Genomic DNA, 26,818 nt, shown 5'->3' with positions numbered 1-26,818 from the left:
TTCCATCATTCCCACGCCGTATTAGCTGGGTCCCACGGCAATCAGGGCTGCTGCACTGTCTAGGATGACATGTTCCAATCCTTCCCACATGAGGCTTCGTAACACCACGTTTGCAGACAGGAAGCCTCACCAACACCAAAATGTCTCGCACCGTGCAGATGATGTCGTAACGCACATTACTGCAAAAACAAACATGGGTTTAAGGGCTTCAGAGGAGCGGAGAGATAGAGAGAGAGAGGGAAGACAGAGCTTTATGAAGTGCATAACAGCAGCAACACTTGTCCTTACATGTGTTTTGCAAATCACTGAGCAGAAGGATGAAGATCTCTGAGTGCCACACTTAGTCCTGTATGTTTTCTAGGTATGCATGGGTGCCAATTTAGTATGTCTTTCAAATGGGATGAAAAAAAAACCAACAACACTAGACCGCATGCTGTCTTATAAACAGTGCACAGTACTGGTTTTTGCTGGTAAGCTAATGTGGTTATCCGTCTACTTCAACACAAACAGAGGGAGCTTGTACACTGCTTTCAAGGAATGGAAATATTGTGTTTTCATGTCACTGAGGAAAATGTTTAGCACTCATTGCATGGATGGACTCTAGCTCTGAGGGTGGGAGACCTTGTCAATACATTTAAGTGTTTTATTAAGGGGATAATATTTGGAGAAAAAACAACAACATTTGTGTGGATCATTTGTCAGTGGACATGAAAATACCGAACCACATGTTCTGCTTGGTACTATTTCAGGCTTGGATTGATAATGCACCAGAATACTGCATGCACTCGTCCTCAATCTGAGGTCACATCAAATGTACCCACAGTGCATGTCCATGATGTTAAGCTCCCCATGCCCTGTGTTGCCACATAATTCAATTTGAGCCTTCAAATAGACCTAATATTAAAGCCTGTAGGTACATTTGATTAATGCTGCATGTGATGATGATGATGATTCAGTGACAGTGACTTTAAGAGCCCAACTCTGTGAGCTATTACAGTGCCTAGTCTCCACACTAAGGTATACAGTTGTGGCACTGAAGTACATGAGAATGGAGAATGACAATCATAACCAGCTCAGAAGGTTGGCTCATGTAACCACTGCATTTCTGTTGTTAAACACTGCCGAGTAACTTTGTGCTCTTGTCTTCTTCCTCGCCTGTGCAGAAGCTCGATGTAGAGCCCAAGCATCTGAGCTCGTCGGAGGGCAGCACAGTCGATATTCGCCCCCCAGGAGACGGGGTCGACTCGGTGGAGCTGGAGCCAGAAGAGTCTCTGGACCCGGAGGCCTGCTTCACAGAGGGTGAGAGAGATGTGACAAGTGGGAAAGGAGGATCATGGGTAGAAAGAAAGAGGGAGGTGGGAGAGGGAATTCTTCAGAAGCACATTTCAATTTCTCCGACTAAATCCCTGTAACTGCTAAGCTCAGCACCTGTGTGTTACACTCCCTGTTGAATGACAGTGAATACAAATGTCTGTGGATGTAACCTGACATTTTATCTGACACATATCTTGTACAGTTCTGAATCTGTGAAACTCTTGAGTCATTCATGAATGTGGATTGAAGACCTTTTGTGCCAAGGATGTGTAGCATTTGCCTTATGTACTAATGTTTTTTCTACTCTACTATATGTTTGGCATTTCTTTGTATTATAACTATTTAAATGCGTTGGAAAAGGCTCAGATAAAGTTGCAGTCTCCAATACTCTCACCATGCTCTCCAGTCTGGTGCTGCCCACCTGTTTTTATGTGCATTTTCAATTTGTGTATAAACATAATTAAAGCCTGGGTCTGTGTAGAGGCAGGCTACACTTATGAACAATGCAACCAATACATCCCACCCCCTCCTGTCAACCTTCTAGTCAAAGCTCTGCTCCCGAAACACTGAAAGACCTCATTTGTAGTGGAGTGTTACATTTTCACTGCACTTATTCTGCCATTTTTTGTTAACTTGTTTCATTCCACTTCTGGCTATAATCTCTGCTCTAGCAGTTTATACCTCTTATACCTAGCTTTTTGTGAAGGCGCTCACGTGGTCTGAGTGTAAAGACTTATTGAATGCTATTTAAGAGGATAAATACAAAGTATTAGAAATGAATAATAGATATAAGTCTTTGTGCTTGGCTGAGGTGGAAAAGTTGAATGGAATAAGGCAACAAAGAGCCGTGGAAACAGATGCTGATAAATCATGACATACAAACAACATGATGGGTTAATGACTTAACTCTTACTGCTCTGAGATGTTTTAATGGCACCTGGCTAGATAATGAGCCCTGCAATTGAAAACACTCAGTGTGGACTCTCCCTGTGTCTCACTTGTCTCTCCTCTCATGTATCTGGCGGCTGCAGGCTGTGTGCGCAGGTTCCAGTGTTGCCAGATCAACGAGGAGGGCAGCCATTATAAGAGCTGGTGGACACTCAGGAAGACCTGCTTTATCATAGTGGAGCACAACTGGTTTGAGTCCTTCATCATATTCATGATCCTGCTCAGCAGCGGCGCGCTGGTAAGTTGAGGATTTTGGGTGGATGTGACTCAAAATATCCCAAATGAATTTCTTCATATTATAGATGTGGGAGATGAAATGTAAAGTTCACTGTGCTCTCAGAACATTTTTAGCCTCCTGAACTTTATTAGTCTCAACAAGCTCAAGCTGGTCTCAGGGATTCACTCCACGAACTTTGTTTTTCATGCACAAGCATAGATGGGTGACACCCATGTCATGTGTGCTTTTGCAGAATTCTCTTATTCAGACCTTTTCGTTTGTAACCATTGTAACCCTTCTCTCAAAAGGCGTTTGAGGACATTTACATTGAGCAGCGGAGAACCATCAAAACCATGCTGGAGTATGCCGATAAGGTCTTTACCTACATCTTCATTCTGGAGATGCTGCTCAAGTGGGTGGCGTACGGCTTTGTCAAGTACTTTACCAACGCCTGGTGCTGGCTCGACTTCCTCATCGTGGACGTATGTATATTAGTACATACGTTTTGATGTCAGTGTGACTTTGTAGGGAAATAAAGGTTAAGGAAGCAGCCATTCGTAAGTCCAGTCAATGAATTGTCATTAATTCAAACATAATTTAAAGCCTTTCGGGTTTGTAACCATTTAATCCTTCTTCGAACTGAAATTTAAAGATGTTTTCCTGCAGACACTTAAGCTTATCTCCTTAGCTTATTTTCTGCTTAGCACACAGTTGCACTGTTACTTGAGCAGGTTAGATAATACAAACACATCTCTGTGATGTGCATTACAGCTCAACGGCAGCACCCAGAAAAGAAACACGAGCTGAATCACCACCTCTCTGAAAAAAAGGGAACATCTCACACCTCACAGGCAGAACAGATTACAGGGATAGTGTATGCGATTACATTAGTTTCAACCAGACCTGGTACCTGAATGCATTAGGTTAGGTTTAACTACAATATAGTAGAAAATATAAACACATATGATGATATACAATTATAACAATAAATCTCTATTATCTCAATCATATCCTGAATTCTAATCCACCGTCTCTGGACCCTTTTTTGTTTTTTCATCCTTCACCCTTTCACCTCGCTCGTCTCTGACGTTATCTTCTCTCAGGTTTCCCTGGTCAGCCTGGTAGCCAATGCTCTGGGCTACTCTGAGCTTAGCGCTATCAAATCTCTGAGGACACTCCGAGCCCTCCGGCCCCTGAGGGCCCTGTCTCGGTTTGAGGGCATGAGGGTAAGGATGTGAGAAGGAATGGAGACAAGAAAAAAAAGCCCCACTTATAATAATTATTGTTTATGGGTGAGCTGAAAGTGTAATTCTTGGATTGTGTTCTCTCATAATTGCTGCTTGCCTTTGGTTGATGAGAATGTTCTGTTAAAGTACACAAGTGTAAGTGTAGTAGAACTAAGTCGACACTAATGTTTATAACCTGGATCTGTGCAAAGCAAAATATAAAATGTGAGTTCTGGTGTCATTTATTTAATCAATCTCTTGGAAAGACAACCAATAATTATATTTTAACAGTATAACATTTCATTTAGCTCCTTTCAGCTTGCCCATAATTATGGTTTACATTACTTTTATATTTAAATATACAGAGACAATTGTCTGGCCTAAGCCACACTGGATGTGAGTATCAAAAAAATGTCTTACATATCTTTAAGCACAGATTCATTGTCTATGTCTGTACCTTTTGAGAGTAATAGCACTGAAATGTCTCCGTTCAATTCAAACGCTACACATGCATCCAGGTTGGCTCAGGCCTCCGTGTCTGCTTCGCCTCTGAAAAGCTTCTCAGTATGTTTCGTAAAATGCACATTGTGCATAACGTCGGTGTCAGAAGGGCATTTACATGGTTTTAGCTGCTTTTGGGGTTCTGAGTCGTAGACTGCATGCCATTTACAACTCCTGTTAAGTAATCTTTTCCTTGCATTTCAGCACTGTACTTGTTCTATCTGCATGACTCGCTTCACACTGTGTCAATAGATGACTGTATAGTATATAGCTGTTCTCGGGCATTGTTTTCTGACATTGCTTGTGTGGTGCCTTTGACCTGTAATTGTTTTCTTTGTTGTTTGTCTTTTTTTCATTTACAGTCAAACAAAATGTTGTGACTTCATCCCGCCTCTCTAAGGTTTTTTTCTGTTTTGCTTTTTTACCTATCAAATATTACTCTTCTCATCTCTCCGCCTTCTTCTTTCCAACTGTGATGTGGTTAAATTCTCTCTGTAGACATGCATGACGATGAGAGCTTCACGTGTGCACACATATTAAACAGCTTTGAATGATGTAAGAACACTGTAAGTTGTTAAATCAGTGTTGCTCTCGCTCTTAAGCCACCAATCAAATCACTTGTCCTATTTAAGAGCAGTTAAGTGATTAGATGATTGTAATAGCCACTAATAGCCCCAAATTTAAACCGCCTGAGTTGCTAAGTTTGTTCATGTGCTTCAACCTCTCCAGGTTGTAGTGAACGCGCTGCTGGGGGCCATTCCCTCCATCATGAACGTGCTGCTGGTCTGCCTCATCTTCTGGCTCATCTTCAGCATCATGGGCGTCAACTTGTTTGCGGGGAAGTACTACTACTGCGTCAACACCACCAACGACGAGGTCTTCCCCATCAGCATCGTCAACAACAAGACCGACTGCCTGAACTTGGTTAACGACAGCGCCCGCTGGAAGAATGTCAAAATCAACTTCGACAACGTCGGGGCCGGCTATCTGGCTCTGTTGCAAGTGGTGAGTTTAAACTGTGTGGCATGAAGACAAAAGCAAGAACATCATACAGTATATGTATATATATATATATATATATATATATATATATATATATATATGTGTATTTACAGAGTTACTATTGTCAAGAAAAGATCTACAAAAGCAATGGAATTTGAAAATTGCATTTTCCAGCCCTATTAAGGGAATGATGTCTGTCCATCATAATATTATTGTATTACAGGTGCATAACATGTATGGTCATGAAACTGCGTCAGAGTTCTGTAAATAGCATCGTCATAGAAATGTATTGGTAAAATGTGTATCGACCATATAATGCCTCTCAGTTGGTAGGACTGCCTTTACCTTTGATTTCAAATGGTATAATATGTTACATTTGATGCACTTTTTTACGTTTTGACACATCAAAAATGTGATTTTTTATTCAATTAAAAGGCTTAGGTTTGTTATATTTTGTTGTCAAAAACAGACATGAGAATATGAGGCACACCCACTGTTACTCTATGAGCCACATTCAGCTAGAGCTAAACAATAAGACATTATAGTATGTCACAGCCCTGCTTTCATTAGAAATAAATAAAAACTCAGGTGATTTTTGACTCTTATTACCCAAATTGAAAATAAAATCAGTTGGAGTTATTAATATCACTGAAATAAATAATATTAAAAAGTACTTTGGAAAACAAATTACAGAGGTTTGACGTCATAATGTAATATTGAGACGCCAATGGTGACCTCAAGAGTGTGTTTTTTTTCCGTCTGCTCTTAGGCAACATTTAAAGGTTGGATGGACATAATGTACGCGGCTGTGGACTCTCGACAAGTAAGTCTCAGTGTTTTTATCAGGGTTCATGATCCGTTGTAAATTAGTTTAACTTCTTTTTTCCTACGTCAGTGGATTGAAAGATACACAATATGTAAACTCTCTTGTTCCAGTTGGAATCCCAGCCCAAATATGAAGAGAACTTGTACATGTACCTCTACTTTGTCATCTTCATCATCTTTGGCTCCTTCTTCACCCTCAACCTGTTCATTGGTGTCATCATCGACAACTTCAACCAGCAGAAGAAAAAGATAAGTTGCATTTAGTAACTCTCAGCTACCTACTCTACCTTTGGCATGTATGTACAAACCTCTTTACTTGTTGGTTTGGATCTATGCATCTGAGATAATTACCCCTCTGAGTTTAATTGCACGTGGCATCTCCAGACACAGATGACCTTAAATTGAATATCAGTAATGTTTGATGTTTAGTTCCATTCATATCTGTTGGCACAGATTTCCCATTATGGAGCCAAATGATAAAAAACATCGCACACTTTAGAGTTTAAGTCTTTCCTCTTTGTTCAGCCAGCTGATTAGATTTGTATTTGTTTTATTTCATTCAAAATGCACTTTATACAAGAATGAAACCAGGACACAACAAAGTTTTGCCATGGACTTTTATGCTATGATTCGACACTAATCTTTAAATGAATTCGATGTATTGGACTATTGATTATTGTTAGTTAGTGGAGTTCTCGCAGTAGCTCTGGCCATTGTAGATGCCAAAATATTTCACAGTAAAGATTAAATCACTTGCAAGACAAAAAAAACCCAACATGTCAGGCCATATTTAGTGCCACAGCTGTGTTAAAGAAAGAACTGAGCTACAGAATAATGATTATGTGAAGCACGGTGAGGTCCTGCCGCTGCCAAGGACTACTGAGGGGGCATGAGTCACTGTGAAACACCCTGCTTGCATATATACACACACACAAACACACGCACACACACACATACACACACACAGAGGTTTGTATAGCTATTCTTCTTAAGACACTGCTTTGACTTTTATTCTTCTAAGCGTTATCCCTAACCTTAACCCTGACCAGTTAATGCTTAATCCTAACTTTATCCTAAGCACAATTCAAATCTTAGCTCTAAACTTAATCAGCTCTTCAGAAATTAGGTACTGCCTCATTAAGACCAAGTTTTGGTTGACCTGATTTGAATGAAACGGATACAGAAAGTCCCTCAGATTGCATGTTGTTTACATCTTTCTGGAACAGCCACTCCACAAAAAAATGATAATATACTGTATATGGTTTTTGATGACTTACTATCAAACACTATCACTCTGTAGTTGTCCATACACTAGGTGTTTACTGGGTTGTCCACATTGCTTTTTAAATTGTTCCTAGTACACGGTTATAACCAAATGTTTCCGTGCCCCCTTTACTTTGGAGGTCAGGACATCTTCATGACAGAAGAGCAGAAGAAATACTACAACGCCATGAAGAAGTTGGGTTCCAAGAAACCACAGAAGCCCATACCTCGGCCCGCAGTAAGACCCTACCGACCCATCTTCTGCCATATTATCATTTCTCACTCATGGGAAAGTGGAGGTGTACGATATCACACTATTCCTTTCTCTCCTTTTCCCTTCAGAATGCGTTTCAAGGCTGCGTGTTTGACTGCATCACAAAGCAGGCCTTTGACATTGTGATCATGATCCTCATCTGCCTTAACATGGTGACCATGATGGTGGAGACGGACGATCAGACCAATGAGATGGACAATATCCTCTTTTGGATTAACCTTGTCTTCATCGTGCTCTTCACTGGAGAGTGTGTGCTGAAGATGATCTCCCTGCGTCATTATTACTTCACCATTGGCTGGAATATATTTGACTTTGTGGTGGTGATTCTGTCCATTGTAGGTACGGAGACAGCCTGTTCTATTGTTCTATTGTTTGTGTTTTGTTTGTTATTTTGCTGTTGGTTCATGTTCCCATCGCTCTTGCTGACTTCATTTTGACATATTTGTATTATATTTAGTATTCGGTTAGGCTCGATTGGTCTGTTTAGCACTTTGAAAACATCTGTTAAGAAAAGTGCGATACATATAAAGTAGATCGGTATTGTAATTATTACATGAATGTAGTTGCAGTGAAACTGTGCTTAATGTGATGTTTTTTCTTTTGCGTCCCCAGGTATGTTTTTATCTGATGTTATTGAGAGATACTTTGTGTCCCCGACACTGTTCCGAGTGATCCGTCTGGCCAGAATTGGCCGAATCCTCCGTCTCATCAAAGGTGCCAAAGGAATCCGGACGCTTCTCTTTGCCTTGATGATGTCACTCCCCGCCCTCTTCAACATTGGCCTCCTCCTCTTCCTGGTCATGTTCATCTATGCCATCTTCGGCATGTCCAACTTTGCCTACATCAAACGCGAGGCGGGAATCGACGACATGTTCAATTTCGAGACCTTTGGGAACAGTATGCTCTGTTTGTTTCAGATTACCACCTCAGGTGGGTGGGACGGACTGTTGGCGCCCATTCTGAACAAGCGGGAGCCTGACTGTGACAGCCAGATGGAGCATCCGGGCAACTCCTACAAAGGCAACTGTGGCAACCCCTCAGTGGGCATCTTCTTCTTTGTCAGCTACATCATCATCTGCTTCCTCATCGTGGTCAACATGTACATCGCCGTCATCCTGGAGAACTTCAGTGTGGCGACAGAGGAGAGTGCCGAGCCGCTGAGTGAGGACGACTTCGAGATGTTCTATGAAGTGTGGGAACGATTCGATCCAGACGCAACTCAGTTCATGGAGTACAGTAAGCTCTCCGACTTTGCAGATGCCCTCGATCCGCCATTGCGCATGCCCAAGCCTAACATGATCCAGCTCATCTCCATGGACTTGCCGATGGTGAGTGGCGAGCGCATCCACTGCCTCGACATCCTGTTTGCCTTCACCAAGCGAGTGTTGGGCGAAGGCGGCGAGATGGACGTGTTGCGCGGACAGATGGAGGAGCGCTTCATGGCCTCCAACCCCTCGAAGGTGTCTTACGAGCCCATCACCACCACCCTCCGCCGCAAACAAGAGGACATGTCGGCCGTGATCATTCAGAGAGCCTTCCGACGCTACATGATCCGTCAGGCCATGAAGAAGTCCTCCATTCTCTACAAGGAGAAGATGAAGGAGGGCATCCGTGACCCGGACAAGGACGTGATGGTCATCAGCAAGTTCCACGAGAACTCCACCTCGGAAAAAACGGACATGACGCCGTCCACCGCCTCCCCACCCTCCTACAACAGTGTGACGAAATCAGACAAGGACAAATATGAGAAAGAGAACAGGGACAAGGAAAACAAAGGGAAAGACTTGAAAGACAGAAAGAAATAGACTTTTTAAAGAAGGAACAAATCATAAGATGCATTAGAGACATGAGAGAAATTTGTTTACAGCTTCTAACATGGGTGGGTGTGGGTGTAGATACGGTAGATGTGTGCTTGTGTGTTGATTGTTCAGCGTTGAGAAATTCTGTGCCTGGTTGGCCTAACATTGGCGTGTGGTTATGTCACTGATGAATACACGGGGTGGGGGGGGGTGATCCAGCAGACACTGCCAGAGACTGAGTGGAACAGGGAAAAAGCCTCTCTGCAAAACGCTTGTGATTTTCCTAATGGTTGTTGTTACTATCTGACACACTTGAGTGTACTGTTGTCTGTAGCTAGTGCTGCTGCTACTACTATAAATCCAGTGTCTTGAACTCAAAAATCGATGTAATCACTTAAAAAACTGCATTTCTTTTCCTGTTCCGTTTCTTTCTTCTTTTTTCTTTTTTTTTCCAATGAAACGGAATGTTTTCTACTTTTGTGCGTCATTATCGCGAGAATGTGTCCACAGCTCTCACTGTATTACTGTATATCACCCAGGGCAAAGTCAATGCTGGAGAACCGCCGCAACCATCAGAAAGTGGTGGCGTGCACGGTCAGTACCAGAATGCTCTGAGGTCAACAACAAGCATCCCACTGATTTACAATGGACACATCCATTGTGTTAGTTGACGTGCCATCAGTGATTGTTCACATGTGTATTGTACTTCTCTCTGGACTGCCCTCTCACTATGTCTATAGAAAACGTCTCCAAATCCAGAGAAGTTGAATGTATGCAAGCTGAAGGAATCGGACACATTTAAAGGAAGTGTTTTGATTTTTAAAGGAATAAATTTTTTCGTTTTGTTTTTGCTTTCTTGCAGAGAACGAGATGATTAGATGTATATCAGTCTCACGTCTGGAACGTTAAATGTGAAGCTAAATTGCTAAATTCCCCCAATGCTCCCCGGGCGCCACTCAGTGTGGCAGCCCACTGCTCCTAATTCTAGGATGGGTCAAAATGCAGAGGAATACTTTCCCTAAGGGGATTAATAAAAACTAACTAAATTCAGAGGACATGAGCACAGCTGAGTGGTTCCAGGGAAACAGCCAGTATGTATAACTCCATCACTAAACAGTCCAGCTACTATCACTCATTAATATATATATTATATTTAGTTTGATTAACCCAAACTCAGTGGTCTAGTCCAGTGTTTCCTTGCTAGTTGTTACCAATATAAACTCTTTTATATTGGTAATTTTCTTATTGAACGTACTATATATATATACGTATATATAACGAAGATACATTGAATCTTGAATTTAGCACTTTGCAGATTTCCATAATGTCTTCACAACTCAGAAAAATGTTGAAAATCAGTCTAGCAGATTTCAGGAAAGTTAGAACAAAAAGCCCAGCTTTCTTGATTTAGTGAAACAAATGAGATTTTTAAGCTTTAAAAGTATCTCTGTCTTCTGGTTGCAGCTCCACGGTTATCAAACATACAAACATGAGACTGGTTCAATCTTCTCATCTGTTAAAGGTGATCGTTCACTTATTTTGAAGTGTGGTTGTATGAAGTGTTGTACTGACACACTGACTTATCAACTCCATACAGAAAAGCTGTGCTTTTTACATGAAACAGATCCACTGCTGTCTGCATCAGTACGTATCAGTATGTGTTATTTTGTGATTCTGGTGTTTGAAATCAGATTTAATTGACACAAACTTGCCAAACAAGGGAAGCAGTCGAGCAGTCGCTCCTGTGTCCCTGGGAGCTGAAAAACCACAGATTTTCTCGAAGGACTTTGGTGCAGAAGAGTGAGCAGTCTCTGACCTGAAAAGGCTAACCCTAATGGAGTCAATACCTTGTACGTCCACACTTCAGAAACTCTGAACTATCCCTTTAAGATGACGCGCACATGTGACCATGTCATCCGCTGTCTTGTTGTCTTTTCTAACGCGTCCGTTGTCCCTCCCTGTTGTCCTCCACCCCGTCTCCTCCTCTTCCTCCTCCTCCTCCCAGAGCTCGTGTAGAGAAAATATCTTAAGTAATAAAGTGTACTATAAGGAAAATGTTTCAAACTACTCTTAAAGTAGAACCCGACAATATGCTGTATTACATTTACAGGTTGTAATACGACACTTGTTTGTATGAGATTTATGTCGTTCTTGGTTTTCAATTGAGAAGCGAGTGGCTTTAATGTAGTGGTCTGGTTTGTAAATAATAATAATAATAATAATAATAATATAGCTATTTGGGCCCACAGTATGCATCACACTTACATTTACGTAAGAGCACTTTTTATCCCCACTGCTATGTAATACCCCGTGTGTACATGTAAGTGTGTTTGGAAGACAAGGCCTGAGTGTGTGTGTTTGTCTAGTGTGTGTAGGAAAGGGAGACTAAGAATGTAAGCATCTCTCTTTATGTGATTGAGTGAGTGTGTGTGTGTGTGTTTTTGTGTGTTAGTGGGTCTGCCGGTTGTTTCTGTTTTACTTGTATAAAGAAAAAAAAACATTCTTACTGTAGATACTGTATGAGTCCATTTTTCCGGTCTTGGGGTTTAATTCCCATTTTGTTTTTTGTTTTTCTTCTGCACTGTAACACACAATGAAACACACATATGGTTCCCATATCTGTATATACAAACCATGAGGCAATCAGTAGGCATCTCTCATTGCGCTTGTAGTGTTTTAGTGAACTGCATGCAGGAAGTGACTACTGTCCGCTGATATGGTAACATCATTTTCAAGCCAAAAGAATAAAGGACATATTTTTTTGTAAATGCTGGTTTATTTTCTGTTTCATTTCAAGTTTTTTCTTTTGGTTTGTTTTTAGTTTGCCAATTTGTTGAATGACCACAGTCGCCTCCGCTCGTTTCTCTGTCGCCTGAACCTGATGTGTGATTGCTTGAACCTGGCCAATCAAGTACATGTTCCATCTAACTGTGTATCAATTTGCAAAATGTGACAAGTGACTCTTTCTTTTTTTTTTTCTTCTTCTTTTGTTATAACCAAAGATGTGGCAAGAAAACGGAAAATCTAGATTTCCAAAATAAAACCGATTTTGGGAAGGGTACCTGGCATGCAGGAGGCATTTATTTTTCTCTCTAAATGGGATCAATGACATCCTGTTCTATTGAAGAAGACCTCAAACTAGCAATCGAGACCGTTATCTCCTCAGGAAGATGTTTAACTGTTGGCATAAATCAAGTAGGAAGTGGGAGTTCTTTTTACAACCAGTGGAGTCCACTGTTAACATATGGTTTCTGAGTGTGAGGTGATTGCTCAGTATATTCACTGAGATGTGTATTAGATATACGCCCACGTCTTTTAATAATCATTTTTTTCATTTTTATAATTGAAAACAACATCTGTACTTTCCTCTATTTACAACAGATATATTGACATCATTAAAGATCACTGTGTGTGACATTTAGGAGGGTTTATTTGCTAAATGTGTCTATACTTGTCATAAGCATGTTAATATAAGTGTGTAATAGCACCTAAATAAGATCTTAAAAGAAGCTTTTTATTACGTATATGATTCAAGGGCCTCGTTGTATGCGTGCTGTCATGTTTCTGCAGCAGCTGGAACGGACACAAGCCTTTCACATTTTATGGAGGAAGTACGGAGGCCCAGACATGACATACTAAACAATACTAATTATTTCCTACGAAATGGGTAAAACGTGTGGACGGAATTAATCATATGAAAAAAAATCATTTTAGGTTGGGAATGAGTTACAAAGATATTCTCCATTCTCGTTCCATGTCGTGCCAAGGTAGTTAACCCCGAAAGGATTTGTATCCCCTGCTGCAGGGCGGGGTAACGTTGCTACCCGTAAAGTAACCTGGCTCTTAATTCATTTTTTCCGTGTCATGTCTGGGGCTCAACAGACATGACATCTAATCGAGAAAAAGGAAGCAAATGGCAAAATGAGTTTTCTGGTCCATGGAGACCACCATAGTTTCCTGGAAAAGACGCTTGAGTGAAACGGAGGAGTCCTCTGTTGCAATTCTCACTGTCACCATCAGATGTCAGTGCTTGTTACACACTGTGCATGTGATATGTTATTACTTACGACCCCCTCCCGGAACCCTCATGTGGAGGATAAAGTGGTAGAAGATGGATGGATGGATTATTGCATACATAAAACTGATCATACACATGCATTATTAGATCATTCCTGTTTTCTGTCCACTCTGGTTTCCTTCCTCACAGGCCTGGAAGCTGAGAGAGAGAGAGAGAGAGAGAGAGACTACCCCCACCCAGCAGCCCTCTCCAATTGCTTTACTGCTTCTGTGCCTGCTTCTCCCTTCCTGTTGCCTGGCAACCTCACATCACAGCTCTCTTGCCTGTGATTGATCAGCAGCATCTCTACCCACAATACCTTGCTGGCAATAAAAAAAAACAGGCATTCCCTTCTCCAGCCCTCTCACAGTAGACACATTATATAAGAAAAGTGAAATACCGTCCATGTAAACGTCTAATAATGTACATTTCAGCCCTCGTTGTCGGACAAAGGACACGTGTGTTTACATTGAGTGTGCGCGTCGCGCTCAGCACCAGCTGCACAGCGTGTTTGTTGTGTGATCATGCAGTGAGCCATGAAAATGTTTCTATACATGAACAGTGCTGACCAATCAGTCACCCCTGTCTGATCTGAGCCTCATGCAAACACAGCACTGCTCTCTGGAGGCCGCATGGGGAAATCAATGCAAAGTGCAGTTTAAATGAGAGAGAGAGAGAGAGAGAGAATGACACAGCAGAACAATACAGGTGGAATATAAAACGACCCCCACAGGTTTGACGTGTGAGGGAAGATGATTAAAAAAAAAACCTCTTTAGATGATGTTTGTTGACAGGGGACAGATGTTCTGGGGAAAAACCGATGTCACAGATTGCCCTGGGGCCGAAAAACATCCCATAGACAAATTTCCTGACGTCAAGAACATAAAAAAAAGAAGAGATTTAACCCCCTCTAGATCAAAGATGACAAAGGCAAGAAAGATGAAATCAAGTTAAGTAAGTGATGCCATCTGCTGGTAGACGCAGGAAACACTCTGTGGATTGACTTATCTGCCTTTTATGAAGTCTAAGTTTTCCCTTTTCCCGACAATTTGAAAGTCAAACGATGAATTAAAACTCACAGGCGAATATACATTATGCACATGAGTTAGCATTAGTTGCACATTAACGCATAGAGTTTAGTGTAATTGACGTGGCTCAGATTTAATGGACTAACTGAAATCATGAATAAAATATTTTATATTACAACTAAATTAAACGTAGTTAGTAATAAAAGTTTACATTTTTAGCTCTGTTTTTGGTCCCTACCAACTACTGAGGGATGAATCTGGCTTCAGAGCTGCATTGGTCCAAGTGTAGAGTGTTTATCAAAGTCTTTTTGCCTCCTGTGATTAATATTGGGACTATTTTTACACAGGCAGCAATATTCTAAAATGAACTACATTAAAACAATGGTCTAAATAAGACTCGATCGTGTAAACAGCATTTTCTGATCGCTTTATTATTCTGATCTCATTGTCGACTTCTCAGTCTCATTATAACATTTGTCTGAATCAGATTATTGGCGTCCATTACTGAAGCGGTGAAAAAGAAATAGAGCAATAAAAGCATAGTAGCCATAGAAACATAATGCACACAGTTATTCCCCAAGGATCTATTGTGGGACCACTTTCATTTTCAACAATGATAACAACAACAGTAATAATAATAATAATAATTAAAGGAGGATTTTAAAAAACAACTTGATAGAACTACAGATCCTTACACATATGCTATGTCATCCTTTGTTAATATAAAAATATTGATTTAAAGCAACTTTAAAGGATGTCCAAAGCAATCCACCCAATAACTAAAACTGCATTGCTAGCACACAAAAAAGAAGAAATCCACAATTTGTGTAAACTTTATGAATGCAACTGTATTGCCAGTGACATTGTTTATCATTTTACACTTTGTGCAAGAGTTGAAACATCTCAGGTAAAATTAAGACATGCAATACAGACAGGCATTTAACGACGACTGGCGGCATGAGAATTAAGACACCAGCACGATGGGACCAGTGTAACAATACCGGCACCTCAGAACCTCACAGCTCTGTCATGGACGCCATCACAACCAGGAAACATGCAGTAATAATCAAAGACGTCATAACAAGGCAAAAAATGAAGGTTGTGTCGTCACAGACCGGCTACAGAAACACTGTTGTCTTGAGCTCTAACACTGACAAGGCCTTTCGTTGTCCAAACCAACAATACTGAAACAAACGGAGCTAAAATTAGGTCACCCTCTGTGTTTAAACTCTCTCTTTGGAAGTGCACTTTTCAAGAACAAATCAAACTTCTTGAATAAAGATTTCCAAACAACAACGGGATGAATCATCAGATGCACTCTGCACAGTGGTTGTCTGTCTTTGCACCATCCACAGACGCAGCCACAGCCTCAGACTGTGACTCACGCTCGTCTGGATTGTTCTGGGAGTCTGTGCAGTCGAGTGACCGCTGGGCGACTGGTGTGGTGCTTGTTTCACGTGTGTCTACGTGTGAGGGAGTTTGGGGCGCGAGGGACTCGGGTGTGGGGCCGGGGAACGTTCGGCAGTGGAGTTCTGTGTTCATGTCCGATTCTAATGCCGTCTCTACTGTGGGGAGCGTGGGGGTGACGGAGACACCTTCACTAAGAAAAGCAGCAGTGTCCTTCACAGAGCCGTCCATTTGATAATGCTGCATGGTGGCAGTGTTGTGGAAGGGGTTACTGAGGCGCATGAGCGCGTTGTTAGAGTAACTCAGCACCGAAGGAAGTGGAACAGAGTAGGGGGGAGGACTCGTTCCGTGTAACGAGCAATCCCAGTCTTCCTCCTCTTCCTCATCCTCATCCTCCTCCTCCTCCTCCTCCTCGTCCTCTTCCTCCTCTCCCTCCTCAGGGTCAATTGTTTCTAAGCTGTGCGTGCTGCAGTCTGACAGCCCGCTGCACATGCTACTGCCGTCCTCATCTTCCTCGTAGGCTTCGTCATCCTCTTCCTCATCCTCGTCCTCCTCCTCGTCTTCCTCCTCCTCCTCTTCTTCTTCTTCGTCTTCTTCTTCATCTAAATGTGAATCTGTGTCACCTGTGTTCTGGAGGTGCATGATGGGAATGTGCGACGGCGTGCCACTCATCAGTGGAAACTGCAGGTTCGGCTGCTGTTGCTGCTGCTGGACCAAGGAGGAGTCTCCATGGTAACCGTTGCCATTGGTTACATGCTGCTGCTGCTGCTGCTCGGGCTGCTGCTGCTGCTGCTGCTGTTGCTGCTCGTCGCGGCTCTTCTCCAGCTCCAGCTTCATGATGGTGTGCAGGAAGTGGGTCCGCACCCGGACAGGGTTGAACTCCAGGCGTCCCGTGGTGTTGCTGCAGCCGTCTTTTGTGCAGCCACACGGGAAGGACATGCGGTCCACCTGCAGACAAACAGAGTCACTCAGCACACGGGTGTGGGACAGCAGTCACAGTGGAAGGTCAACACAGCTGCCAACCAGAGCTGGTCACGCCTGAAGGGAAACTATAGGCTACACCTTTAGTTTCACATGGAGTAGATCTGAAAATGATATTTGAAATTTTTATTGACAAGTGTCGTACGATTAAAAGAAGAATTCATGTTTGATTTTAAATCCTCCTAGGCCGTGAGGATGAATTCAATAAGACATTAAAGGATTAATAGTACAGGTTTTTTGAAGTGTGGTTGTGTGAGGTTCTGACACACAATCAGCACTGACTTTGTTGGAACCAGGAGTCTGAGATGAACGCTTGCCCTTACTAAAAATATAATAATCATGAAACCTCTGCATGATACGGTATCTTTTGTTTGCTGCTTTTGTCGCAGTTTCTCCGGGACCAAGGCCGAAATCAGAAGTGATCACTGTGAGATGAGTTGTTTTCCCCATGGAAGATGGTTGACGGGACTCTTTGTTAAAAACTGACCCAGGAAATATAACATATTCATCACACACATTTCGTGCAAGTGGTTTAAACAGTTTTTAGTTGTAAGATTGCGGCTGCTACAGGCAATTAACATTCAATTATCACTGGAATACAGAGGCCTTTTGGTTTTCCTCACAGGGAAAACATAAGGAAGTATTATTTTTAGTCAATGTTTTTATTGTACAGACAGACATGAACAACACTGTAGTATTATTGATGGGCCTCACCACAGTTCCATTTACCTGGCACTTAATGCCGGCCAGGCTGCAAGCACAGGTTTCCGGGTCACATATCCCACGGCACCGGCACCCACACTCCTCTCTGGACATGCGCAGGGCGCGCAGCTCGTGCTTCTCCTCCACGTCGATGCGCCGCACCCCCGAGGCACGGAGAAGGGTGCGGCGTCTCCTCGTGGTCAGAGGCTGGAGGAAGAAATACTCGTCCACCTCTGTGTTGTCCACGTCCAGGTCGTCTTCTGAGATATCGTCCAGTGTGAGGGTGTCTGCCTCCGCGGATGACACGGTGCCGTTCTTTGTCAACTGGAAGACGAGAGGAAACAAATGTAAGTGAATACTGGACAATAAATGTAGACCTGCACCTGAAGATACCTTTAACAGGACAATTACATGCAGAGTGTGTGGTCCTGGCATGTAGAAATTGAATGTACTACCCATAAATATCTTTAAGTGAAGCCTACTGAAGGCCACCATAGTTCCTTGATTAGATCTCACACACTGGAGCTTTAAAAACACATCTATCAGCAACGCTAATGTTCACACTTGAAGGCAAATAAACTCCAAAACGACATTTGAGAATAACGAGGCCTCAGTTGGCCCACAGACTCTGAGTTTGATGGCGTTGAGCTTCTCCTCCTTCAGGTGATCCCTCAACATGTTACGGTGGCTCCTCTTCTGCTCCATGGCAAACTCCCTGAGGGTGAACCGCCTCACGCCGCTGTGACGCGGTGACATCCCCAGAGTGCTGCCGCCCTGCGTGGGCACGCTGGTGAAGCCTTGCCGGCGACTGAAGTAGTAGACGGTTACGCTCTCGAAGTGCACGTTGCGACCCCGCAGTCGCTTTGACTGCTGCTGGAGAGAAGCTGAAAATGAGACAAAGAGTTGGGTTTAGCTTAAGGTGAAACGCTATTATTGCAAAAACACTGTTGAAGTACAATGAAACACATTTATATGATCTTTTATTTACGGCCACTGTTCTTCAATCAGTTCACTTCAGTTGAACTGAAACTGGCAGCACAGACGTGCACCAATAGACAGCTGTTGGTTTACACTAAAAAATACCAAAAATACTAAATGTCATAATAAATAAAAAAATAATGTTGTTGTTGTTTGAAAAAAATAAAAAAAATAATAATAATTGTGGTAATATCAAAGTAAGAATCTCAGTGTTTGCTACAAAACCTTTTTTAATTGTGCATATGATCTAATGCTCAACAATAAAGACTAATTAAATTGAACTCAATAAAAAAATTTTTTTAAATATTGTCCACTGGAGAGTGTGTGCTGCTGCCTGGGTGTGGCTTTGGATCTCCACCCCCCACCCATCTCGTTTATCTGCCTTCCACCTGAAGCAGTTGTGAGGAAGTGACTGTCGCTGGAGCACTAAGTGCCTCAGATCTGTCATGGTGTGTTTGGACAGATTTGTTCCCTGCCTGCAGCTGATCTAACATCTAACATCTAACCATTGTTCTCCTCGGATCACCTGCTAATTCTCAGTTTATTTACCGTGCAGTGTGAGCCTTTAAAACACCAGTGTGTAGTAACCAGGCAAACACTTTGCATTACACTTGTGATTTTGCACAACAAACAGTAAAACTGTCTGTGCACATTATCCTAAAGGATCATTTTGTGCCTATTTAGGTGCTCCTTCAAGTATTAGAATTATACACACTTATTATAAAGACATTAAATAGTGCATTTGGCAGTAGGTACAGCATATGTGCTGACATGATCACTGTGACCTTACAGTTGAGCAGTCCAGAGGGAATGGGATGGTTGAGACTGTCGCTGCTGTTGCCGCTGTCGCTGCAGGAAACCTCGTCGTCGTCACACTCCTGCAGCGAGAGGTAAGGGGCCGTGCCCTCCTCGAGCTTCCTCTTCAGAATCCCGCTCATCGCGTGGGACCACGTGTCTCACCTGCACAAAAGTAAACACAAAAGAGGCTGCATGTGACCAATGGAGAGATACTTGGACGTGGGCTTCTTCAAATATTTCCATGTTTTTCCACTTTCATCTGGAGGGTTTTGTCCACAATTGTCATAGAAATTAGATTACGTGAGCTAAAATAAAATACAATTCTCTCAGTCTAGACACATGCAGCACAGTCTGATTTCATTGTTTTCCCACTCTGCAGCCACAAAATTGTATTACTGTACATATGAGAGACAAAAGAAAAGTTGTGTCACAAAATGGATTTCAAATTCAAACATTAGAGGTTGATATACATACAAATGTTATATGAATGAATGAGTGAATATTTGGAGAACTAAACACAGACAGTCATCTTGAGGTCTGGTCCCATACTGATGAGACTGGAGGAGAGATGTTCTGTAAAGCCATTACACGAGCTGACCACCAACTGAAGTACCACTCAATTATGCAGGATTTAATATAAACAAAGGAAGTGACTGTGGAACAACAACAACAACTGAATCTTGGGATAGTTATTCCACCAAAATTCAAGCAGCGCCGTGTAATAAACTCTACAATCACATTTTTGGAGATTTTTTTAAAAGTAGCAGCCCACGCTGACATGCTGCCAAAATTTTAAAGGGGATGAGTCATGAGGTTCATCCCAAAGTTGAATTGAATTGATTTACTGATTACGCGGAGACACTTAGAGACAGGTGACTCGTGTGATCGTCGGAGTTGATGAAGTTCTGCTCGCGGTCAGAAATGTGGCGTGACCCCTGCAGCTTCACTTGACTTTTGTCCTGACTTAAATGTCCAGTTTTGTTCGAAACTGTTGTGCTGACTGCTCGCCCCTGGTGGGGGATTACATCATATGCAGCAGAGCTGAATGCCGGGCCAAGCTTTTTTCCCTCTCTTGACTGGCTTTGTCTCCTTTTCTCCTTCTCTTAACTACACATATCCTGCCACGCACAGCTCCATCCTGTGCTGCATTATCTTCACGTCCGGCCCCTCGTTTCTTACCTGATTTCTCGCAGCATTGGCAATTATTTCTGCATCTGCAGCTTTGCAGGTACAGTATTTAGTCCTTCACTTCACCTCATGTTATGTCATCTCTTTAGGAGTAAAAGAGGGGGATTCATAGTAAAAGAAACACTGAACACATCACACTATATACACAGTCCTGCTTGAACTCTCCTGGACGGACCAAACCTGCATGTACAGACACACACACACACACACACACACACACATGCTCACATGTCTGCATGCATGCATGCACAGCCTCCCAAACACTGATGAGGGAAGTCTTATTGACAGATGTGAATGTGATTAAATGTCTCTCTCTCTCTCCTGTGACAGACAGACACTGACCTGTTTCCTTAACCCGTCTTTGGTTTCCAGGAAGTCCTCCACTCTTTCCTCTGCATCACACGGTGTTCACCAGCAGCGGCCAAACATCCCCATGTGTCGTGATGATGCAGTGAGCACTGCCATGATGCCTGCTCTCTCTCTCTCTCTCTCTCTCTCTCTCTCTCTCTCTCTCTCCCCCTCTCTCTCGCTCTCTCTCCAGCAGCCTCAGGCACTATTGTGCAGCACTGAGCTTCTCCTGCCTCTGTCTATCTTATGCATTCTCCCTTTGCACCCTCATCCTCTTGCTCATGCTGTCAGCTCTCTCACTGTCTGCTCATCTCCTGCTCCTCTGCACCCCCCCCTTTCTCTTTCTCTTTCTCTCGCCCTCCCTCCCTCCCTATTTTCTCTCTCTCTCTCTCTCTCCTCACAAAGACTTTTTAGCTGGATGCTGCTGCCGGCTGGAGCGCTGGAGCTTGACTGAGGTGAAGCAAGCCCTTTGAGATCAGAGAGAGAAGAGAGAGAGAGAGGGAGAGTAAGAGAGAGAGAGGATGGGGTGTACGTGAGGGGGTGGATGTGATGAGGTTGGTGGGGGTGGTGTAGATTTTCCACAATCTTTAGGAGAATTATGGACATTTTGTTGTTAAAACTGTGTGTTTCCCACCAATATGATCTTATTCCTCACACTCATATATGAGGGACAGTGTAACATGGCCCCTTGCTTTTATGAAGCTCCTTTTTTTATATATATACATGTACTGTATATAGCTAATTTGAAATTTAAATTGAGAGCAGAGCAAAAACAGATCACAGGAAAAAAAAGAGTGTATGATGGGGGGAAAAAAAATCATTTTCACTCTGCCTTTGCACAGAACTATACGAGGCAAAAAAAGAGCATAGATGTGAGAGCAGATGTAATTTTCAGACAGTGTTGGTTTGTGAAGTTTTGCGGGGGTTTTGTATATATAGGACAAAATCACATTTTTGAAAAGTCTGAGATAAATAGAGCCCATCCAAACTGAATTAAATAGTGTAGAGTGGCAAATTGAAAGTTAATTCTTATCCGTGAACAAGCAGAAACACATATAATTGCCTATTACTACTACTAATACTACCGCAGGAGCACAGTATATTGTGTCATTGATATCGTTAGAGGGCCGGTTAACGTGCCTTCTTCACAGCAGCCATTTTAATATGTTTAAGCAGGAAAGGCACAGGTGTTAGTGACTACTCTCAACGACGGCTCAGACCAGTTTTCACGTATGTGGGAACAGTGTGACAGGGAACCAGCATGCAGCCTGAAACTGAGCGTGCTCAATGGCGCGTATTTAATTATTTACACCTGAGATTTCCAAAATGGCTGCCGCGCAAGTGCTCATTTTGCGCTTATTAAAAAGTTGATCATTCAAAGCTAAGGTGTGCGGTGTTGAGTTACCTGTGTTACAACAACAGCAGTAATATCTGTGTGAACTGAGAGCTGCGTTGGAGCAGTTTCCAGGCATCTTGTCCTGTCTGTGTGTACTTCGGACTCGATTGATTGTGTGTTGGGGCAAAAAAAAGCTTCTGAGTCGTGGTGATTTTCAAAGCAGTGACGTTCATAACTGTTTACACTTGTCCTCTCCAAAGGCACGATGGAGAAAATGTCAGCGAAGCTGAGCAGACGATCCGTCGGTCTGTGCAGCGTCACTCCAAACACCTTAAAGGAATAGTTCAGTTACAGTACAGTGTGGTTGGATGAGCTGGTGACGCATGTTCAGCATACAGCTGAAGGAACCCCATTACTCATTTGACAAACCTACATTCACACTGCATTCACATTGTAATTGAAATTTGAAATTAAATGCATTTTTATCAACTGCTTTTCACATTAGGTGGCTTTTCCTTTTGGTGTGGTACAAAGTCAGGATAAAAAAAAAGACTGACAGTAAAATCATGACAACATTTTAATAGATAAATTGGTTTGTGTTGGCTGCAGAAGTCAATTTGGCAATTTCTCCTCCTCGGTCGAGGTTCGTTTTTGAGTTTTTACTATGTGTTTTGTGGCTTTTGTCACATTTCTGGTGTTAATAATGTGCATTAAAAACAAGTGCATGCTGTTGTAAAGGGACCGCAGTTTTGCCACACATTCAGTAACTATTAAAATGAGGTGAACAGAAACATACACAACCATTTCTGTCTCAAAATATGTGATAAAACCACCAAACCCCTGCCCACAAATACCCATTAACACTGTTGCTATAGCAATGCTGGACCCTGAATGTTCAGTCTTCCCATTATAGTAGTGCTGGGTTGAAAAGTAACAAAAATAAATCTATGAAGAGCCTTAGCCTTGAGTTATGTGTGCGTGTGTGTGTGTGTGAAGACATTATATTTTAGTCTTTATTTGTCAGTTTTGTGCAGCACAGAGGAACTAGGGAACAGTGTCAGTAATTATGGAAGTATTTATGTTGGATTATGCCGTAATATACATATTTAAGATGAATAGATGAACTTATTTGACTTATTTGGAAGGTGAGCGCAGTGAGATCTGCAGTGGAAAAATCCTCCCTCTTTCTGCAGTGAGCACCAGCCTCAGTGTCAGTTTAGAGGGGAATTAAAAAGTGCTGGAGCTTGTGTTCTGTCAGGGAGGTGTTTGCTGAAATGGAACTATCTATGTGTGTGTGTGTGTGTGTGTGTGTTTGTGTGTGTGTTGAATGTCCTTGACTGTGACACAAAAAGGGCAAAAAACCCATCGGGACATAAATCACAAGTGCTTGGTATGAAAATATGTGTTCAGGTGTTGCACCAGAGAACTGAACGCCAGAGAAATGAACACAGTATGATTATTTTTTATGTAAGTTCTTATACTGGCTGTTTCAGGGGGACTTTTTTTTGTTTTTTTGTAAATTTCAGTTCAGCTGTGCTTCCAAAGGCTTTGTTTTCTCCTGGCAAGGATGGAGTGTGCAATGTGCAGGAGAGATGGAGCGATCCTTCCAATCAGCTTCCATGGCAACAGGCCACAAGAGGAGAGGAGAGGAGGGGAGGGGAGAGGAGAGGAGAGGGAGGTGGGGTGTGGGGTACTCATTTAGAAAGAGGAAGAGGAGGAGGAGGAGGGGGGAGCTGGGCTGAGGCAGCTCCTGATGCTAAAGCGTGACGGGAGAGGCTGGAAGAGGTCTGCTTTTTCACAATAACAGAAAGAACACTGTGCGTGTCTGTGTGTGTACTTGTGTTTGTTACTTCATTAGAACCAGTAGAACCTGGTCCTAATGAGGCAGATCCTCATTTGTGAGGAGCTGCTTAAGTTTAAAGATTTGAATTGTGATTAGGTTATAGTTAGGGTCATTAACAGGTTATGGTTACAGGATACAGCTTTGTTTAGGCAGTCCAAATAAATGGAAACGAACGGAGAAACCTAAAAAGAATAGCCGCGCAAACCTGTGTGTTTATTGTGCTTGTAAATCAGAACAAAAGGTTTGATTGGGGAACAGCAGACATCCGAATAACAAACAGGACACACATAATTATGGCTCGGGTCTGTCAGGTTTCTGTTTATTGCATCAAACGTCATCGTTATGATGAAGTGAATTATGTGAGGTGTAAATGACACTCTAATGGGGATTCGGTCCTGTGCAGCTCCTCCCTCAGTCTGAGCTGATGTGTCTCATAAGGTCAGGAGAGGACACTGCCACCATCTGTACACACAGTATCCTGATAATGAACACAAAAACACAGAATGATACCTGTCTCCATGTCAATGCCTGTTATTTTATTTTATATATTCATGATTTTCAACAATCTCTTACGTTTCATTCCACAGTCCAAGATCCATGGTGTACCCATGGATGTGGAGGATAAAGCAATAGAAGATGGATGTATGGATAAGGTTATATTTATCACATTATTGAATTCCACATTTAATTATTATATATATAACAGGGACCTCTAAGCCAAAATGACCTGGGGGCCAGAGGACTTCTGGTCAGGAGGAGAAAAATTTAATATTTAGTGATTAGAAATAAAAAAATATATCTTGATAATCCATCATGATGTTGCAATGAAAGATATTTAGGATGGTATTGCACCCCACCTGTTTGTGTTGACATATAGTTTGCACAAAAGAATACATACACTATTTATGATTCAAAATGAATCTGTAAATAACAAAAACAGACAATAGAATTAGATAAAATAGTAATTAATAGAGGCCACAGGACATCGACTGGGGGTCTGCATGCAGCTGAGCCTTTGGGTCCCCTGAATGTACATGCATTTCAAGTCAACAGTATCAAAATAAGCCCACTGGTGGGCCTTGAGGGTATTGCAGATTTTGCTCTAAAAATGATTTTCCTCCATTTCCATTTGCCACATTCAGTATTTTATTTGTTTTGGGCAAAATGAATCTAAATTAAAAAAAATCTGTGTCTATTTTCTGTGCAAAATCACCTAAACCAACTGCTGTTTTTAGGTTCTTACCACGGTGATTTGTTACAAGGCTGTCTTCACGGTACAGTTCATAAACATGTCAGAATGGTGCCTTTTTTAAATTTACTGCAGACACTGCCACGTTGTATCTCTGGCTCTAAAGGGGGGATTGTGGTTTTATATCTGAAGGCCACAGTAGATTCTCATAGGGCGGTCAGTTTGTTGCAATCTGCAGCTTCACCATTAGATGCCACTACAATTCAACATATTGAAACTTTCAAGATAGAAAATTAGTAAATCTTACACAAAGCACTTAGATTTAAACTGTTTATTTTATTCAAAGAAATCATCCAGAAAGACGTTAAAGACGAGTCAGGACTCATAGACAGCTCAGATGAACTTGACTGAAGACATCATTAGAGTTCTATGAAGTGAGATTAAATCATCCACTGTCTGCACCGTGGTGTCAGCTTCCAGCAGAGGGAGTCGCTGTACAGTGACAGCATCCTTTCACTGTGCGGTTTTCACTCCATGTCTGAGTCATGAGCAAATGGGAACCAGTCAAGAGCCCATCGTTAATTCCCAGCCCCAGTCTGGCTCTGCTGCCAGGTCAGGGGTAATTGGTTCCCAAGGGACTCAGACGAATGGCTCAGCTGTCGAGTTGCACTGCAACCTGCAAACCTCTCTCTGTCTGTGTGTGTGTGTGTGTGTGTACAAGAGGCTGTGAGATCACAATTTATATATCAATAAAAGGCCTTTTGTGGGTTAAAAGTGGATATTAGGGTTAGAATTAGAATTGGGTTTAGATTAAGATTGGAGTAAGAGTAAACATTTAGTTGTGAGGGTTGAGGTTAAGGAAGGCATTGTGTCTTCCCCAAGAATGCTGTACAAGAATGTCTGTCTTTGTGTTGCTGACGGGAACTTGACAATAAACTTAACTTTATGTATTAAATGTATTGTATTAAATTAAATTAAATAACATCCATTTTTAAACATATATGTATATGTGTATATATATATATACATATATGTATATAGATATACATATATTATTATCTTTGTTGTTTTTCTAAATTATTATTAGTAATATAATAAGTATTGAAGAAGCCACTACATGCTTCAAATCACAGTAGATTGTGGGTCTTAAAACCATAATTAGGATGTGGTGATTACATTCCAGTGCTTATGTTGTTTTTCCTGCCAATCAGCTGCCAGTCACAGAGGAAACACATGGCTACTTAACTCACTGGCATTTGACTGCTATAGACGTCAATTCGGCCACTGCTCTATGCCAATGATAATATGCAGCTGAAGCTGTGTCTACACCGTTGAATGAAGATGGACAAGCTAAGAAGCACTGCAGAATAACTAAATCGTGGCTGTACTTGCCGACACTTTATCGCACACGTTTTAGCATTTAAGCTAGCGACGTCGTCGCTAACATGTTAGCATTTAAGCTAGCGACGTCATCGCTAACATGTTAGCATTTAAGCTAGCGACGTCATCGCTAACATGTTAGCATTTAAGCTAGCGACGTCATCGCTAACATGTTAGCATTTGGGCTAACATGTTCATTTAACTTAACTTAATT

At 42.0% G+C, this 26,818-nt stretch overlaps 2 protein-coding genes across 7 annotated transcripts in view; one reads left to right on the top strand and one right to left on the bottom strand.

The window, feature by feature from the left end:
- The window catches only part of scn1lab (sodium channel, voltage-gated, type I like, alpha b), a 35,102-nt gene extending 22,672 nt beyond the window's left edge, over positions 1–12,430 (top strand). For all 5 annotated transcript variants that reach the window (XM_044020033.1, XM_044020030.1, XM_044020031.1 and 2 more), the window contains 10 exons: positions 1,164–1,299; positions 2,346–2,500; positions 2,788–2,961; positions 3,583–3,705; positions 4,936–5,211; positions 5,978–6,031; positions 6,145–6,282; positions 7,430–7,534; positions 7,639–7,909; positions 8,183–12,430. In XM_044020033.1, the coding sequence (XP_043875968.1) occupies positions 1,164–1,299; positions 2,346–2,500; positions 2,788–2,961; positions 3,583–3,705; positions 4,936–5,211; positions 5,978–6,031; positions 6,145–6,282; positions 7,430–7,534; positions 7,639–7,909; positions 8,183–9,375 (2,625 nt within the window). In that variant the 3' untranslated portion in view covers positions 9,376–12,430. The remainder of the gene's footprint in view (positions 1–1,163; positions 1,300–2,345; positions 2,501–2,787; positions 2,962–3,582; positions 3,706–4,935; positions 5,212–5,977; positions 6,032–6,144; positions 6,283–7,429; positions 7,535–7,638; positions 7,910–8,182) is intronic.
- A 2,430-nt stretch (positions 12,431–14,860) lies between these two features.
- LOC122765635 (cysteine/serine-rich nuclear protein 3-like) lies at positions 14,861–21,198 on the bottom strand. 2 transcript variants are annotated; one of them, XM_044020036.1, is made up of 5 exons: positions 20,851–21,198; positions 19,313–19,482; positions 18,172–18,428; positions 17,557–17,868; positions 14,861–16,809 (listed from the first exon to the last, which is right to left on the bottom strand). In XM_044020036.1, the coding sequence occupies exons 2-5, from the start codon at positions 19,458–19,460 to the stop codon at positions 15,763–15,765; spliced, it is 1,764 nt and encodes a 587-aa protein (XP_043875971.1). In that variant the 5' UTR covers positions 19,461–19,482; positions 20,851–21,198; the 3' UTR covers positions 14,861–15,762. The 2 variants fall into 2 exon arrangements, with proteins under 2 accessions (XP_043875971.1, XP_043875972.1); XM_044020037.1 differs by having other exon boundaries at positions 17,572–17,868.
- Positions 21,199–26,818: the final 5,620 nt, after the last annotated feature.

Source organism: Solea senegalensis, linkage group LG2, assembly GCF_019176455.1.
Source record: "Solea senegalensis isolate Sse05_10M linkage group LG2, IFAPA_SoseM_1, whole genome shotgun sequence".
Lineage (NCBI taxonomy): Eukaryota > Metazoa > Chordata > Actinopteri > Pleuronectiformes > Soleidae > Solea > Solea senegalensis.
Note: the sequence above shows the minus strand (reverse complement) of the source record. Positions and strands in the feature narration are given on the sequence as shown.

Bases quoted from the DNA above. Each gene is read 5' to 3' on its own strand.
- LOC122765635 (XM_044020036.1), bottom strand. From the start codon at position 19,460: ATGAGCGGGATTCTGAAGAGGAAGCTCGAGGAGGGCACGGCCCCTTAC. The intron at 17,869-18,171 runs GTCTGTGGGCCA...CTCGTCTTCCAG, and splicing joins TCAACGCCATCAAACTCAGA to TTGACAAAGAACGGCACCGT. The intron at 16,810-17,556 runs GTGAGGCCCATC...GTTTGTCTGCAG, and splicing joins GCCAGGTAAATGGAACTGTG to GTGGACCGCATGTCCTTCCC.